The 15,933-nt window shown below is 44.4% G+C and overlaps 1 protein-coding gene across 3 annotated transcripts in view; it reads left to right on the top strand.

Moving 5' to 3' along the window:
- LOC106610328 (CXXC finger 4) overlaps positions 1-12,288 on the top strand; it is a 28,392-nt gene extending 16,104 nt beyond the window's left edge. For all 3 annotated transcript variants that reach the window (XM_014209621.3, XM_014209620.3, XM_014209623.3), the window contains one exon: positions 10,658-12,288. In XM_014209621.3, coding sequence (XP_014065096.1) covers positions 10,658-10,702 — 45 coding nt within the window. In that variant the 3' untranslated portion in view covers positions 10,703-12,288. The remainder of the gene's footprint in view (positions 1-10,657) is intronic.
- The last annotated feature ends 3,645 nt before the right edge of the window (positions 12,289-15,933 follow it).

Raw genomic sequence — 15,933 nt, 5'->3', positions numbered from 1 at the left:
CTGCACTCGACAAGGATTTTACTGCCCTTATGCCCTGACTAGCAGATGGGTTAGCAGAAACATGCACCTCTTAGAATTTAAGAATGTTATTTAAGCAATAAGGCCCGAGGGGGTGTGGTATATGGCCAATTTACCACAGCTAAGGACTGTTCTTAAGCACGACGCAACGCTGAGTGCCTGGATACAGCCCTTAGCCTTGGTATGTTGTCCATATAGCACAAACCCCCAAGGTGACTTATTGCTATTATAAACTGGTCACCAATGTAATAAGAGCAGGAAAAATAAATGTTTTGTCATACCCGTGATATACCATGACTGTCAGCCAATCAGCATTCAGGGCTCCAACCACCCAGTTTATAATATAGGATAAGTCATTGTGGTTAAATTACATGTTAGAGCATTATTTTGGTATGATTCATAGATTTATAAGTAAAAGCCTAACTGTCTTTGATTAACATGCCAGAATATTGCTGCTGCACTGTGACTATTGCTGCTGCACAGCCGTTCTGGCTAACACTAGTTCATCTGTTGCACTGTGAACGTGTGTATCTAGTGCAGTGGAGAAAACGGGCTCGGCCACAAACCATACTGCTAATCCACGAGGAAGAGCGATGCATCTGATACTGGAGAGGAAGAGGAGGATTTCATCTCAGCGCAAATGGTTTATTCCCTTTGCTACGTCTCAGCTCCCAGCCCCCCCCCCCCCCCCCCTCCCCCTTTACCTTATCTCCAGCAGTACCAACAGACCAACCCAACACTTTTTGATGGTTATCGTTGCATAGGTAATATTCTCTCTGGCTAAAGATAGATGTAGAAGGGGGGTGTTTGCGTTATGGCTGATGTTTGATGCAGGGAAGGCGGCCGAGGTTGGGTGTGTGTGTGTGTGTGTGTGTGTGTGTGTGTGTGTTGGGAGGGGAGCAATGGCGTGTGGGTGAATAGGTGAGTGGTCTGTCCGTGATGGCGGCCTTGGATGGATGGATGGATGGATGGAGGAGGGTTATAAGCAGGCTTTGGGTGGCTGGAATATTGGCTAGAAGCGTCGATGAGATCTCAAGCACGAACGTAAACACACACACGTCTCACTCACACACCCACACCCCTCAGAGTGCAGGTGGTGATGGATTGCCGTACCGTCCAGGTGTGAGCCTCTGCAACGCCCCAATATTCCCTCAGAATGACGTGACAGGCAATATATAACCCATCAGTTAAGGCTGACTGCACCGCTGCTGAAACTTTCTTTTTCCAGGCAGGGAAAACTGGGCTGTGTCCCAAATGCACCTTATTCCCTACTTGGTGCGCTACTTTTGACTAGAGGCCAATTGGCCCTGTTCAAAAGCGATGTACTATATAGAGAATAGGTTGCCATTTGGGACACAGCCGTGGAGAGTGGCCCAGAATCCGTGACTGGCTCTCCTACCTAGGCTACACTTTGGTTGGTTCTGACAGCTTGAGTTTCATTCCTTTTTTTTGTTCTTCATATCCTTTATCTTTGTCTGCCTCCACTTAAGAGTGTGAAGAAATTCATCAAGGTAATTTTTTTTCTCCCGTTTTAACCGTTTAATTTCAAGATGTTACGACATGATGAAGGGGCCTATCTAGACAGTAGCAGCCTGCTTTGCCTTGATGTGGCGTTGCCGTGTTTTGTGGCAGCAGGAACTTTGGAGAGGAAAAAAAGCAAAACAAATTGTTTGACCTTAGCTTGTACTTGAGTTTCAGTTTGGGTTGCAGTTGTTACGGTGTGTGTGAAAAGTGTTTTTAATTACATTTGAGAGGCAGCGCGTTGGGAGAGACTGCTAGCCTAGTGTCAACGAGCGGGTGCGTGTGTGTGTGTCCCCACGTGTGTATCCATAGCTTTGTGTGTGTTGTATTTTATTAGCAGAACACCAGGGCTGTCAGGATTGACTCCTCCAAAGGATTGCAGCAGTTGTTGGAAGGTGGCCTGGTTCCCAGTCAGTCTAGCCGTTAATAAATAATGGCTGTGTCAGGGTAACGTATGGATGGGGCTGTGTGTTTATAATGAGGCGTTCTGGAGCAGAGCACATCAGGCAGCCTAGCAGAACACCACTCTCCCCAGACTGCTATTCACTTCAGTTCAGCCTCCCCTGGTGAGAGTGTGGAGGGGAAGGAGGTCTGCCCAGTGACAATGAACTATGTGTATCTCCTGAGAAGCTTCTGTCTGTCTCTCTCTCTCTCTCTCTCTCTCTCCTCTGTGTGTCTGTCTCTCTCTCTCTGTGTCTGTCTCGCTGGGTCTCTGTCTCTCTGTGTCTCTCTGTCTCGCTGTGTCTCTGTGTCTCTCTGTGTCTCTCTGTCTCGCTGTGTCTCTGTGTCTCTCTCTCTCTCTCTCTCTCTCTCTGTGTCTGTCTGTCTCTCTCCCTCTGCTCTGGTTTTTCAGACACTTCACACATTTTTCCCAGCCTCTTTTTTTTTCCATCCCTAGCGCAGTTTCTTTTTCTTTGAGCGAGAGGGAGGGAGAGAAAGTAGTAAAGTTCCTTGAATATTCTGTTCAGTCAGAAGCATAAAGAGAGAGTGTATGGCCGAGCAGGGAGTTAGTACTGCTCAGAAATTGTCTGGCGTAATTACGGCTGAATTAAGTTTCATGACTGTAGCGGTGGGGAAAAGTGTGTGTGTGTGTGTGTGTGTGTGTGTTTGGGGAAGAGAAGGGGAGATTGTAAGAGAAGGTTAGTACCAGACATGTCTCAAGGGAACCAGGGCACATTTGCAATCACCCCAAGTTCAAAAGGGTAATTTATTCACCGTCTGTGGTTAAAGTAGGGCTGTTCTGAATGCCAGTGGGATTCTTCCTCCTGGAAGCAGCCGCCGCTGCTGAGCCGTGTAGAGAGAGCTGGAGGGCGGGAGAGACGGAACAGACAGTATTTTCATTTTCTCTCTCCTTTTTTTCCCCCTTTTCTCTTTCCCCCTCTGTTCGGCTCTCCTAGATGTTGTTGTTTCAAGCCCGGCCCTGGGTGGCGTCTTTTACCGCATGCCGGCGAGCATATTTCACTTTTACGCTCATTCGCATTGACGTGCGGGCGTTGATTGAATTTGAGGTGCTGCGGCGTGGCCCATTATCGTCCTCATCGCCTTGAGTGGTTTATCTCTGGGCCCTACCAATGCTACGCTCTGCTCTGTGTGACGCCAGCCTGCCTGCCTGCCCGGGGGGGGGGGGGGGGGGGGGGGGCACATTAGAATGTGAGAAAGAGAAATGAGAAAGGGAGGAGGGATGTGTTTGGGTGCTATCTGGTGTGTGTTATCACAACAGCCCTGACAGACTATCAGATCAGGGGGGTTGATTATGAGTCAGCAGCCCTCTCCTCCTCATCCCACCTTTCTCACCCCCCTCCTCCCCTCCCCCTCTTCCTCTCCTTCTCAACTCTCTTCCTCCCCCTCATCCCCCCTCATCCCCTTTTCAACCATCCTCCTCTCGCCCTCACTCTTCCTCCTCAATCAGGACACGCCAGACCCCCACCATTAACTACACTGCCATGGCCAAACAGCTTCAGCTGTCGTCAGGACCTCACTGTGTCCTTCCAGGAGAGGAAGGCCAGACTAGTGCAAATCTGATTTTATTGGTCGCATACATATATTTAGCACATTTTATTGCAGGTCTAGCGAAGTGCTTGTGTTCCTAGCTCCAACAGTGCAATAATATCTAACAATACACATATCTATAAAGTAAAATAATGGAAATTAGAAATAAAGAAATATTAGGAAGAGTCTGGAGTATACATATATTTTTACCACAGCATTGTTGAATACTTGTTTCTGATTGGCTAGAAGGGTATTCTAGTATGGACATTAAAACCAGATAACGGACACCTTTAAATCATGATGCAATATGCACTTACACATTCAGACCATACTTGCTACAAAGTCACAGAACGATAAACCAACAACTACATAAAACTACATTGTAAATGCAGGTCCAACGAGGAAAAAAATTTGCTAGCTAGCATTGATTTGTTTTTAGAGACACATTTTTTTGGAGCATCTGATGAACATGAATTAATTTCTCCGGTCCTCTCCGCCATTAAAGCTGTCAAATCCTCCCACATGTTTCTAGTTTCACCAGCTGTTTTCAGCAACTGATATTTTTGAATTCGATTGTCATATTGGCAAGTTTGCCACCAACAAACTATTTAGCTAGCTTTTAGCGTAGTCTTTGATATCCAATACGGTCTCCTCATAATTAACATCAGTGTTGACGAGTGTCCTGACGAAGGCAAACTTTTCTAGCTCAGCCAGGAAAAATCTGGCATTATCAGCTTATTGTTATGGATGTATCCAAATGAATGTCAATAGAAAACAGCTACTTTGCTGTTATTCTGGCTGCAGAAGTCGTGACTGTGTAGCTAGTTAGCAGCAAGCAAGGGATAAGAATGTTGCCACTGAGCATGACAACGGAACATAAAGAAAGAACGACTTGGTCGCTCATGTAAATGACGAACGAACGACTGCGTCGCGTTTCTAGCAACCAAAAGATGAGAAAGTATACATTTGTATTTCTACCGGTAAATGTGTGCTTTCATATTGTTTTCTTGGGCAACTGTGGTATAAATGGGATAAACTCCTCTGTTCTGTACATTACCTTGGAAAAATGAACTCTGTAAAGGGACGAGGCCCTGCGTCATCCAATATTTCCACTTCAGCTTTTATCCCTTACATGTATGTCATGGCATGTATAGACATTATGGATAGAATACGTAGTAAATCTGTAGAATACATAGGATTGAATGGTATATGTACAGCAATAGTTGAATAGGATGAGCCTTCACTAGAATACAGTATATACATATGAAATGAGTAAAACAGTACGTAAACATTATTAAAATGACCAGTGTTCCATGTCTATGTACATAGGGCAGCAGTCTCTGTTTTTCCGGTCACTTTGTCCCAGCTTTAATGCACCTGTATTGACCTTGCCTTCTGGATGGTAGCGGGGTAAACAGGTCGTGACTCGGGTGGCGGAGTCCCTTGATGATCTTCTTGGCCTTCCTGTGACACACCGGGTGCTGTAGATGTCCTGGAGGGCCGGCAGTGTGCCCCCGGTGATGCGTTGGGCTGACCACACTGCCCTCTGTAGAGCCCTGTGGTTGCGGACGGTGCAGTTGCTCTAACACATGGTGATACAGCCCGACAGAGTGCTCTCAGTGGTGCATCTGTAAAAGTTTGAGGGTCTTAGGGGCCAAGCCAAATTTCTTCAGCCTCGTGAAGTCCATGATCAGCTCCTTCGTTTTGTTGAGGGGGAGGCCCTCACCTCCTCCCTGTAGGCTGTCTCGTTGTTGTTAGTAGTCAGGCCTACCAATGTTGTATCCTCTGCAAACTTGATGATTGAGTTGGAGACATGCATGGCCACGCAGTCATGTGTAAACAAGGCGTACAGGAGGGGGCTGAGCGTGCACCCTTGTGGGGGTCCCCTGTGTTGAGGATCAGTGGAATTGTTGTTTACCTTCACCAACTGGGGACTGCCTGTCAGGAAGTCCAGGACCCATTTGCACAGGGCGGGGTTCAGACCCAGGACCCAAAACTTAATAATGAGCTTGGAGGGTACTATGGTGTTGAATGCTGAGCTGTAGTCAATGAACAGCATTCTTCCATAGGTATTCCTCTTGTCCAGATGGATAGGGCAGTGTGCAGTGCGATGGTGATTGCGTCATCTATGGATCTATTGGTGCGGTATGCAAATTGCAGTGGGTCTAGGGTGTCAGGTAAGGTCGAGGTGATATGATCCTTAACTAGTCTCTCAAAGCACTTCATGATGACAGAAGTGAGTGCTACCGGGCGATAGACATTTAGTTCAGTTACCTTTGCTTTCTTGGGTACAGGAACAATGGTGGACATCTTGAAGCAAGTGGGGACAACCGACTGGGATAGGGAGAGATTGAATATGTCCGTAAACACGCCAGCCGGTCTGCGCATGCTCTGAGGACGCGGCTAGGGATGCCGTTTGGGACGGCAGCCTTGCGAGGGTTAACACGCTTAAATGTCTTACTCACATCAGCCATTGAGTTGGAGAGCTGACAATCCTCGGGAGTGGTGGTGACCCACGCAAGCGGCACTGTGTTTTCCTTGAAGCGGGTGACTGTGTTTAGCTTGTCTCGGAGCAAGACGTCAGTGTCTGCGACGTGGCTGGTTTTCCCTTTATAATCCGTGATTGTCTGGAGTCCCTGCCACATACGTCTTGTTTCTGTGCCATTGAATTGCGACTTCTCTTTGTCTCACTTTGACTTCACTTTTTCTGACGTTTTGCTTGTTTGATTGCCTTATGGAGGGCATAACTGGACTGTTTGTACTCAACCATCTTCCCAGTCACCTTGCCATGGTAAATGCAGTGGTTCACGCTTTCAGCTTTGCGCGAATCTATCCACAGTTTCTGGTTAGGGTAGGTTTTAATAGTCACAATGGGAACAACATCCCCCAGACACTTCCTCATGAACTCAGTGTTATTCTGAGGCTACCCGGAACATATCCCAGTCCGTGTGATCTCTGACTTCCTGTCTCCCCCATGTCCCTTTTTAAAGATATTTACCTGAACTCTGTGGCTCTGCTTTAAATGTCAGGGCCTTTCTGGTTGGTGGGGTTGGAGTCATTGGATTTTTCAGGGGAGTTGTGAATCTCTTCACTCGGTTAAACTCTAACCCAGTAGTGGCTCGCATTGTGTTCCTTACCTGTGTGTCTCTGTAGCTAGGTAGTTATGCATGCTCCGCTGGCGGCGTCAGAGTGCCAGTGGTGTTGACGTGAGGCTGAGCAGCTGCGTTACCCTGACTTGATATGAGGTGAAACCTCAGTGTTACGACAGGGGAGCAACACTATCAGACGTCCTCACCCTCCTTTTCCCTCTCTCTCTACTCTGCGCTCCTCTCTCTCTCTCTGCTCTCCTCTCTCTCTCTCTGCTCTCTCACACACTGTGTCATTCTGTTTCGTTTCTCTTTCTCTCCCTCCCCCATCTTATTTCTCTTATCTTTCTCCATTTATCTACTCTCCCCCCTCTCGCTCTCTGCCTCCTTTCTCTCTGGCGGTGGGTTGATGGAGTGATTTCGATGGGATGCTGCGGAGGCAGGCGGGGGAGCGAGGAGACGTGGAGCTGTGCTAATTGAGCTGCCTTTGTGCCTGGTCACTGCAGTGAGCCAAGGCAAGGGACCTGGGAGAACGAGGGAATCTGAGAACACACACATACTCAGTCTCAGACACACAATGCAAGCAGCACTCAAGAGTCCCCACCGCCAAATAGATCGATAGCGCAGGACTTAACAAAACGGAGACATGGCGAGCGCCCACATCAGGGTCATTATTGTGGAGAGTGGAGCATCAAACTTCCATCCAGGGACTGATCAATGACCAAATATATGGATCAACATAAACATCCTCCCCTTACCCTCCTTTCTCTCACCGCCTCAGCCTTCTACCTAACAAACTGTCATGTTTCTGGACTAGGGAAGCTTCTACCTTTTGCACACTATCGTGCCGACCCAAAGCAAACAGTGTTGGCTCGATCATTTATTTTAGCAGTGTCCTTTTTTTAGCATGGTTTCAAGCGACTTTGGTGGATGTGTAACCCCGGCTAGCTCAGTACAGCATGGTTTGGCATGGCTCGTTGGGCTCTGTCATGTGAAATTCCCTCTGTTAAAGTATCATGTTTTAGGAGTGTGGTGTTGGAGTGAGCTTCAGCACAGGGTTCCATGTTGCGTATTGTTTTTTTTCTGGCTCTTAGAATGTAGATCCTGGTTATTGGGCTAATACAGTGCGGCACTCCCATCTATTTCTTTCACATTCTTATTTTGGGGTTTAATTTCAAGGATCTGCTCCTGGTGGAGGTTCTTTCCCATGGCTGGGCCGCTTCTTAATTACGTGTGAACATGGAAATGCGTCTCGTACTGCAGATTAGTTTTAGGCTCCTCTCCCACTCTTTTCTCTCTCTCTCTCTCTCTCTCTCTCTCTCTCTCGACACTCTAGCTGTCTGCTTCAGCTCTGTAGCTCTTTCTGTTGCCAAGAATCTCTGTCTCCCTTTCTCCATGTTTCACTCCAAATTTCACACACATTTTCACTCTTTCAGTTTGTATTAGCCGACATTATTCTGACACTCGCCTTCATTCATAGATAGTTTGAGACGTTTGTGGAACCGTGTGTGTGTGTGTGTGTAACCTTCACAACCTTGCTATATTCTCTTTTCAATATGTTGCTATAACAAATATTGAAGTGCGACACATGATGTCGGCTAACTCTCTGCTACCTGCCTCTGGACCTGGTCCATTCTCCTGGATTCTGCTGTGTCACGTCCTGACTTCCATTCCCACCTAGATTCCTCAAAGCTTCTCTTCTGGATAGACATTCAGTCAATACCGTGTTGTGATGTCCAGTATTTCATTGAGCTTTTTTTGTATAGCCAACAGGTGACAGTAGTGTTAGCTTGCTAGTACAGAGATAGTGGGAAGTAGATGTGGGGGAATAGGTTCCTGTAAGTGTGGGGTTATCCTGCGTTTTAGCCCACTTGAAATAATGGTAAACAGAGCACTCAACCAAAGAGCAGAGAAAAAAAACATCTAAAAAGTGTGTTAATTGAATAAATAAATACCTGGTTGTGTTGAACCTTACTAATTGAATAATGTTGCCATAAGTTGTACTTTAAATGCTTTCCTGGTTGGCTGACGGTTACACTGAGGGGGTGGTAGTCTGTAAATTCCATTAACTGGGCCTGTAAATTAACCTACATTACTAAAGTGGTAAAGTGGCATTTTTTTCAATTAGCCAGCTTAAATACTGCAGGAATTTGTAGGAATGAAATATGTATTTTCTAATTGTACAACTGCTTACTTTCTCTATGTACTATAGGAATTCATACTGTAGGAAAGTAGTGTCTTGCGATTTAATGTATGAATGCTTTCCGTCTAATTAGTTGAGACATTACTGTGTTTGTGTGGGTTTGGTAGAGTGGAAAGGGGCGGGTGACATAACGGACCAGAGAGGTTATGATGAAACCATTGTGCAGTTGTAACCCATTTTGATTGCCTCGGTTGGTCTAGTATTAGCGTTTACAGGACGTCAATCCTCCTGTTATTGTGGCCTCTAAGACAACGTACTGTATTAGTGAGCTTCTCTCAGAATATATTACAAGCTGTTCTACTATGTAGGCGATGGGGGGGGGGGTATTGTAATTCCATATTTGGATGAGTAGGCCTGTATTTAGTGATGTTAGTGTTTGGCCGTATTGATAGAATTGTAGCCTCCCTCCCTCTGCGTCATTGGTTCACTGACTGACTCGCTGGTACATCAATTAGTTGGTTGTTGTTACACAAGTGCGTAGCGGTATGCTTGGCCGCTAACCCATCACCTGGTTCACTAACACAGTGCTGGATCTCTACCCATATTCCCTCTTGAGGTCAGATCTGTGTGACTTTCTAGTGAAACACCTGTTTTGCGGTGGGAAAATGTACATTTGCATCCTTGTTTAATTTTGCAATATATTGTTGCAATATGTTGTATTGTTTCACTATAATGTTGTATTGTTTCACTATATTGTTTCAATATGATGTATTGTTGTAATGTTGCAATATAATGTTGTATTGTTTCACTATAATGTTGCAATATAATGTTGTATCCTTGCAATATAATGTTGTGTACCTGGTATATCTCACATGGCAGTTTTGCTGATTAAAATAGAGAAGGAAAGTTGAATAAATTGTATGTTGCTGGATCTTTTGTTATATACATGAACGGGTGATTGAATGAATACATAATTTGCGTACCAATATTTAAGCTCATCCCACGTAGGATTATATGACATACTGTATCATAGCACCAGAATTGGCTAGCTACTTGTTTTTAATGCAGCCCACATCTTGGTTATTTCAGAGTACCTAGCCCTAAGACACTCATCCACCTCCTCTGTGAAGAGTCAGTGATTATACTCATATTGAAATATCACATTTCCCCTCCTCTCTCTTCCACTCCTCTCTGCTCAGAGTAAAGTGATTTTTGGTTTCAATCAGACACCACCGTTTCTGTCGAGCTGAAAAAAAACCACAAAAAAAAACAGCTAATTGGTTATGGGGATTTCCGTGGACTATTTTTTTATGTTGTGAATTATAAATGATAGTTGGTTTCCAAAAAGGAAGTGGCTGTCACTCCAGTGTAGTGGGGCTGGCGCGGCCCCAAATTGAAATGACGCGCTGGTTCCCCCTCACTGCGGCTGGAGCTTCCCGTAATTATGCGCCTCATTGTTGCATCATGGGAATTTTGTGGTGAATATTTCATCATGGTGTAGTGGTTATTTGGATGTAGGTGGGTATTTGGTAGGGAGGTGGGTGGTAGGTACTGGAGGTGTCTTTAACCTTGGGACGCTCTTAGAGGAAATTAGACGCGGGGATATCTAAGGTATGTTTGGGTTGAAGAAGTGAGTGGTTTGACTGCTCAGCTGTTGTGGTCTTTTTACAAACAAAGTGTTCATTGTGAGAGAAAATTAAGATTCTAAGGTGAAACCCGGGCCACCTTAGACAACATACAGTAGGTCTCCTGGTGCCCTAGTGGCCATGTATACTGTACTCACATTTTTTCCTTGGTTTTAAAATGCTCAAAAGAAGAAAAAGAGAAATGTAGCACTTTTGCTTTTGCCTTGGTAACTGTTGCTAACCGTTTGCCTTTGCTCTTTTCGTTTCTCCTACAGAGGACACCAGTCAACAATGGCGAGGCATTCCGGTGGTTCTTTTAGAGTGCCCGACCTTAGTGACATCAACATGCGGTCAGAGGTCCAGTTTGAACTCTGATGACATCACTGCAGGAAGCACTGGGGGTTCAGAGAACCCAAACAACCTCCCAGTTTTTAAACCAAGAGGAAGAAACTCTAAAAAGATGAAACGATAAACATTATGGTGTTGGTTTAACTCTGTAATTTCCTTTCCTGTGTAATTATTGTACCTTTTGACAGTATCATAATGTCTATTTTCGGTGTATATGAATGTGTTTCAGTGTCATTTGGCTGTAAAGTTTACAGTCAATCTTATGTAAAGGACTCAATAGACAATCATCACCAATAAGTCAACAACAAAGATGGCCGCTGCTGGGATTGATCATGTGATCGTCACACACAACCTTGGAGCAATAATCTTTAATGTTGATTATTCTGCTTGTGTTTTCCCGTTATTTCCGTTTTCAAATTATTATATCAAAGCTGAATAATTTTTTATTAAATATGTCATTTTTGTTTAATGCTTGCATTTCCTGTTTGTGTGTGTGCCTCTGACTGAGGGAAACTATAAGGTCCTCTTTGGTAAATGTGATGTATCATATAAGTGACACACAATGCCAGAGAGAACGGCATTATTATTTAGATGCTTTCATTTGGGGTTTCTTTCAGTTTTTGTCCAGCACGTTACGAAACAGGGCACATTGTCTTGTGTAGCGAGTTGTACTTTTTTGGAAAACAAAAAGGAGCATCGTTGTGTTACAGTTACTGCACAAAGTGGTGGTTGCGAGCCAGACTGCGTTTCTCTGTGGTTTCGATACGCTTCAAAGATGGTGTTATGATTAGCTTTTTCATGTAACTGTTTGGCCACCTCCTGGTTTTTATTTGAAATACAGAAGGTCATCTTATGGGTAACACTATACTTAAATCCTGCAGATATAATGCTTAATTACTTATATCCTGCAGGTATAATGCTTCATTGCTTGTTTATAAGCAGGTATAATGCTTTTGCTTGTTATTAGCAGGTATAATGCTTTATTACTTGTTATAAGCATGTAATATCCGTTACAATGTCTTGAGGTTTATGATATATACTTGCGGACTAAGTAAAGTGTTACCGTTATTACACCCAAGCTGTCTAAAAGGTCATTAATAATACTAGTAAAGTAATTCTGAGGTTAAATTAACATTAAAATTGAATATTAAGTCAACAGTACAGTTTACATATCTGACAACGGTTATATACAATATAACTGATATATGTTCACTGTGAGTATGTCTGACTACAGCTATTCTGGAAGTACGGGACTTTCCATACCTTTCTCCTGCAGAGACCACAATAACAAATGCAGTAGTCTGTTGAGCTGAAGCAAAAAGTGAACACATTCCAAAAACTACAAAAATTATTCAATAAATTACTCATTGTCTTCAAAACCCTATTGTTGCATGTGTAAATGTGTTTTGGTTTTAAAGATTAACAAGAATTTGTATATTGTTGTTGTGATGCTTTTATGTGTTCAAATAAAAAAAGGACTAAAAAAAAATATTTTGAATGTCGACGAATAACGCAACATTTTTATCCTCACATTGTACAATTAAATATTGGATTATGATTCACCTGCAATGTTTTTTCCCCTCTCATTTGCTGCTGCTGCGAAGCATCACTCAAACAACAACGAGGAGAGGATATATAAACGGCATTGGTTGCATCCCTAGTCACGTCTCCCCCGGAATACTAAAATGTCGCATGGTGGAAGAGAGTCATTCCCAGAGGCAGCAGGTTTTAAAGAACTAGTGAAATCCCATGTGGTTTGTCACACTGGTAGGAGGAGGGGGATAGGAGAAGGGGTGGGGGCGCCTGAGATGGCTTGTGCAGCCCGAATGATTTCCAGGTCTGGGGGGGGTTTGGCGAGAGTAGTGAGGGGGACAGTGGAGGAGGGGATAGAGGGTTGCATTTGGGTTTGCTGTGGATTACTGGGGTCGCTGAGGAGACGGAGGAAGATGAAATCATCCGGGACCGACTTTTTCCTCCTCGGTAACGAAACCCCACGCAGCCGTAACCTGCGTCTTGAGCTGCTGGCGGCAAAAGGCCTGAGAGAGGAGAGCTACATTGGAAATCGTTCTGCGTGCATTCCGCGGCAGATGCGTCTGTGTGGCAAATCCCCGCCACCGCCGGTGATGGGAAGGTGATAAATAACGTGCATCGGGAGCGCCGGCGATTGCTTGGCCGCTGAGATTAAACCATATCAGAGATTGGCTTCTTCTAATCCCCCCTCTTCTCCTCCCTCTCCTCTCCTGGATCAGTCTGGAAACTGGGATTTAAAATCCTCAGGCCCGGGTGGTAACGTTTTCCCCCTCCTGCACTGAGAGTGGGAGGGAGAGGGTAAAGGAGAAAAATGGTAAAGTAAACGGGGATGAAGATGTATGAGCTGAGTATTCTCCCATGAAATGTGTGCAGCGCTCATCTCATCTGGATGGAGATGGGAATGGAGCTGGGGATGGGGCTGGGGAGGGGGACTTGGTGGGACAGGCTGTGCCAGGAGTACTCTATACAGCAGGGGTGGGGAGTCATTTTGGCTCGAGGGCCACATGGGGATTAAAAAAAAAAATTCCGGACCTTTTTGTTTGTCAAAAGCAATTTGCGGGCCAGAAAAAGTGCAGGTGTTTAAAAATATGTAGGTTGATTATCATTTCTAAATACTTTTTATCTGGTTTTACAAAGTTCAAAATAATTTCCATCCCCCTTCATAGGATTTCATTAGGGTAGTTGGGTCATAGAATGGAAACTCTAACGTCCATTTTCCCGGACCAAAATTAAACCTAGACCAAGGGCCCAAAAACATACACAAAGGACATTCCATTCTCCAGTATGCAATTTAGTCCAGACTACAAACTTAATTTGTGTCTGGGAAACCAGCCCTAAACAACAAACCTACACCACCTAATTAGTGAGTTGCCTTACTGTGTGATGCCCATAGAAACAGAATATAGAACAGGCTTCTCCATTGAAATGATGGCACAATGAGTGGACGTTGCAAGCCCTTTCTATGGATTCTATTTCTATGGTGATGCCCTTTTATCTTCTAGGGGGAATACATCCAGGAGATTAGATGCTTACCCCCAACCATGCCCTTCACTGAGATTTGGAGTCCTTGTGGTCCTCCAGGTAATCCCTTTAGGGATTTCTGACTGCAGGGGAGGGAGGGATGCTCACACCGTTAAGGAGTTATCCCTGGCACACAGGACTAGCACAGGGAAAATGCACAGTCACTTTCTTGGAATGAATGAATACTGGAACGCTGCTCAGGGAATGGGAATGTTGTTGATGGGAAATATGGAGTTTCCAGTTGGGCGGGAGTGATGCGTCAGTATCCTGACGGTGCAGGTTTTTTCATCCTTTAAAGCTGAAATATGTCACTTTTTGGGCGACCTGACCAAATTCACATAGAAATGCGATTTATAGATCATTCATTCTCATTGAAAGCATGTATAAGAAGCAGTAGAGCTGTTCTATATGCATTATTTCTATGCTTCCCGTTCTTAAGTTATATTTTTGCATCTTTTACTTTCGGTTTTGTACACCAGCCACAAACAGCTGAAAATGCTATATTGTTGGTTATAGAAAATATATTTCACAGCGGTTAGATGGTACAATGATTCTCTACACTATACTTACTTTTTTCACATAAACTGAAATTAGGCGAACTATTACAATTTTAGCAAGCAGAAATTGGCGTAGTGCTTTCTGCATAGTGCATCTTTAACTGCCACCTCATCTAAAATAATGTTTTAGTTTAGGGCCTGGTGTTTTTCCTCATCACGTGATCTGACCAGACATTTGTTTATCACTACAGGCTGTGGTTTAGGGCCAAGAGTTTTTCCTGATCAGGTCATGTGGTCATTCTAATGTACTGTATGTACACGGATGGGCCTAGCTAGCTATTCATTTCAAAGTATGCAGCTGCTGTGTTTTCTACCCGTTTTATGTTAATCCTAATGTGTATTCTAAATGGGCTCTTTCTCCAAACAAAACCCATCAAACCTACACCCTCACATCCAAGTCCGTCTGTGAGGCGATCGTTCATGTATGCACAGTGCACACACACGTGCGCGCGCCTTCCCCAGTGCACGACATAACACTTGGCCACTCTGGGTGAGTCACACCACACAGGAGAGGAAAGCGAGACAGAGAGAAAAAGAGAGGGAAGCTCGATGTGTCACTCTCCCACCCTCCCTCCCTCTCTCTCTCTCCTCTTTCATTATTTATTTACTGTCTGCAGTTATTCCGTCGCACGCATATTGATGCAGAGAAAGCAGGGTGTGAGTGCGTGTCAGAATCATTCCCTGACGAGGGAGACAAGGTGGAAGTAATCAGCGGAGCGCTGATGCTATATGACAGGCCTAGAGCCGCCGGTACACATTTAAGAGCAGGTAGGAGGAGAGGAGGAGGGAGAGAGAGAGAGAGAGAAAACACATCTGCCCTCTGAAAGGAGTTTGTAGTTTAGTCTTCAGGGTGAGAAGTGTTTTTAAGGAACTTCAAAACGTTTTTTGGGGGGGAGGAAAATCACCTGGGCTCATATTGTCTGAGGTTATGAAGTATCCTCAAGACAAGATTCAGCTACCCGTATGCAGGTGTAACAGGAAGGACCTTAGAAGGTCAAGCCTTTATGTACCAGGTAGGACTTTCGAAGGCCAGTTAATTTCCTGCTTACCATAGTGGTTGAAATCAGGCACTTGGAGAGACTACTTACTTTGGGTCCTACCCATTTGCCTGAATGTTTCAGCATTTGATTGTAGGCCTCCAAATTCTTGAATGTTTTATAGCCCACACACATAAATGCATTAACATTTTCAATTATTTGTAGCTGTATTACTGTACAAGACATAGATGGAGAGAGTTTGGCCGAAAACTGACAAAGGGATTCTACAGTGTTGGGGACTACTATATTCAATCAGTACCGATTTCCAGATGTATGGAGACCATTCAGTTCTCTTTCCAAGCTGTGTGATTGATTGATTGAATTAATATTCAGTTCGCTATTTGCTGCTCACAATAAACATGATTTTATCAATTCAATTAATCTGATGTGTACTCATGCAGCGTCAGAAGAAATGTTGTTGTGTTTTAACCTCTGAAGGCTCCCGTTCTGTTTTGATTTAATAGACTCTTTAGATGCTGAGTGAATCTCAAAAGTCTTGCCTCAATTCCTTGCATTCTCTCTCCTCTCCTTCTAACACATTGGAGAAAATTAGGGAGG

The sequence above is a fragment of the Salmo salar genome, chromosome 04 (genome assembly GCF_965601325.2).
Source record: "Salmo salar chromosome 04, fSalSal1, whole genome shotgun sequence".
In the NCBI taxonomy this organism is placed as follows: Eukaryota; Metazoa; Chordata; class Actinopteri; order Salmoniformes; family Salmonidae; genus Salmo; species Salmo salar.
Note: the sequence above shows the minus strand (reverse complement) of the source record. Positions and strands in the feature narration are given on the sequence as shown.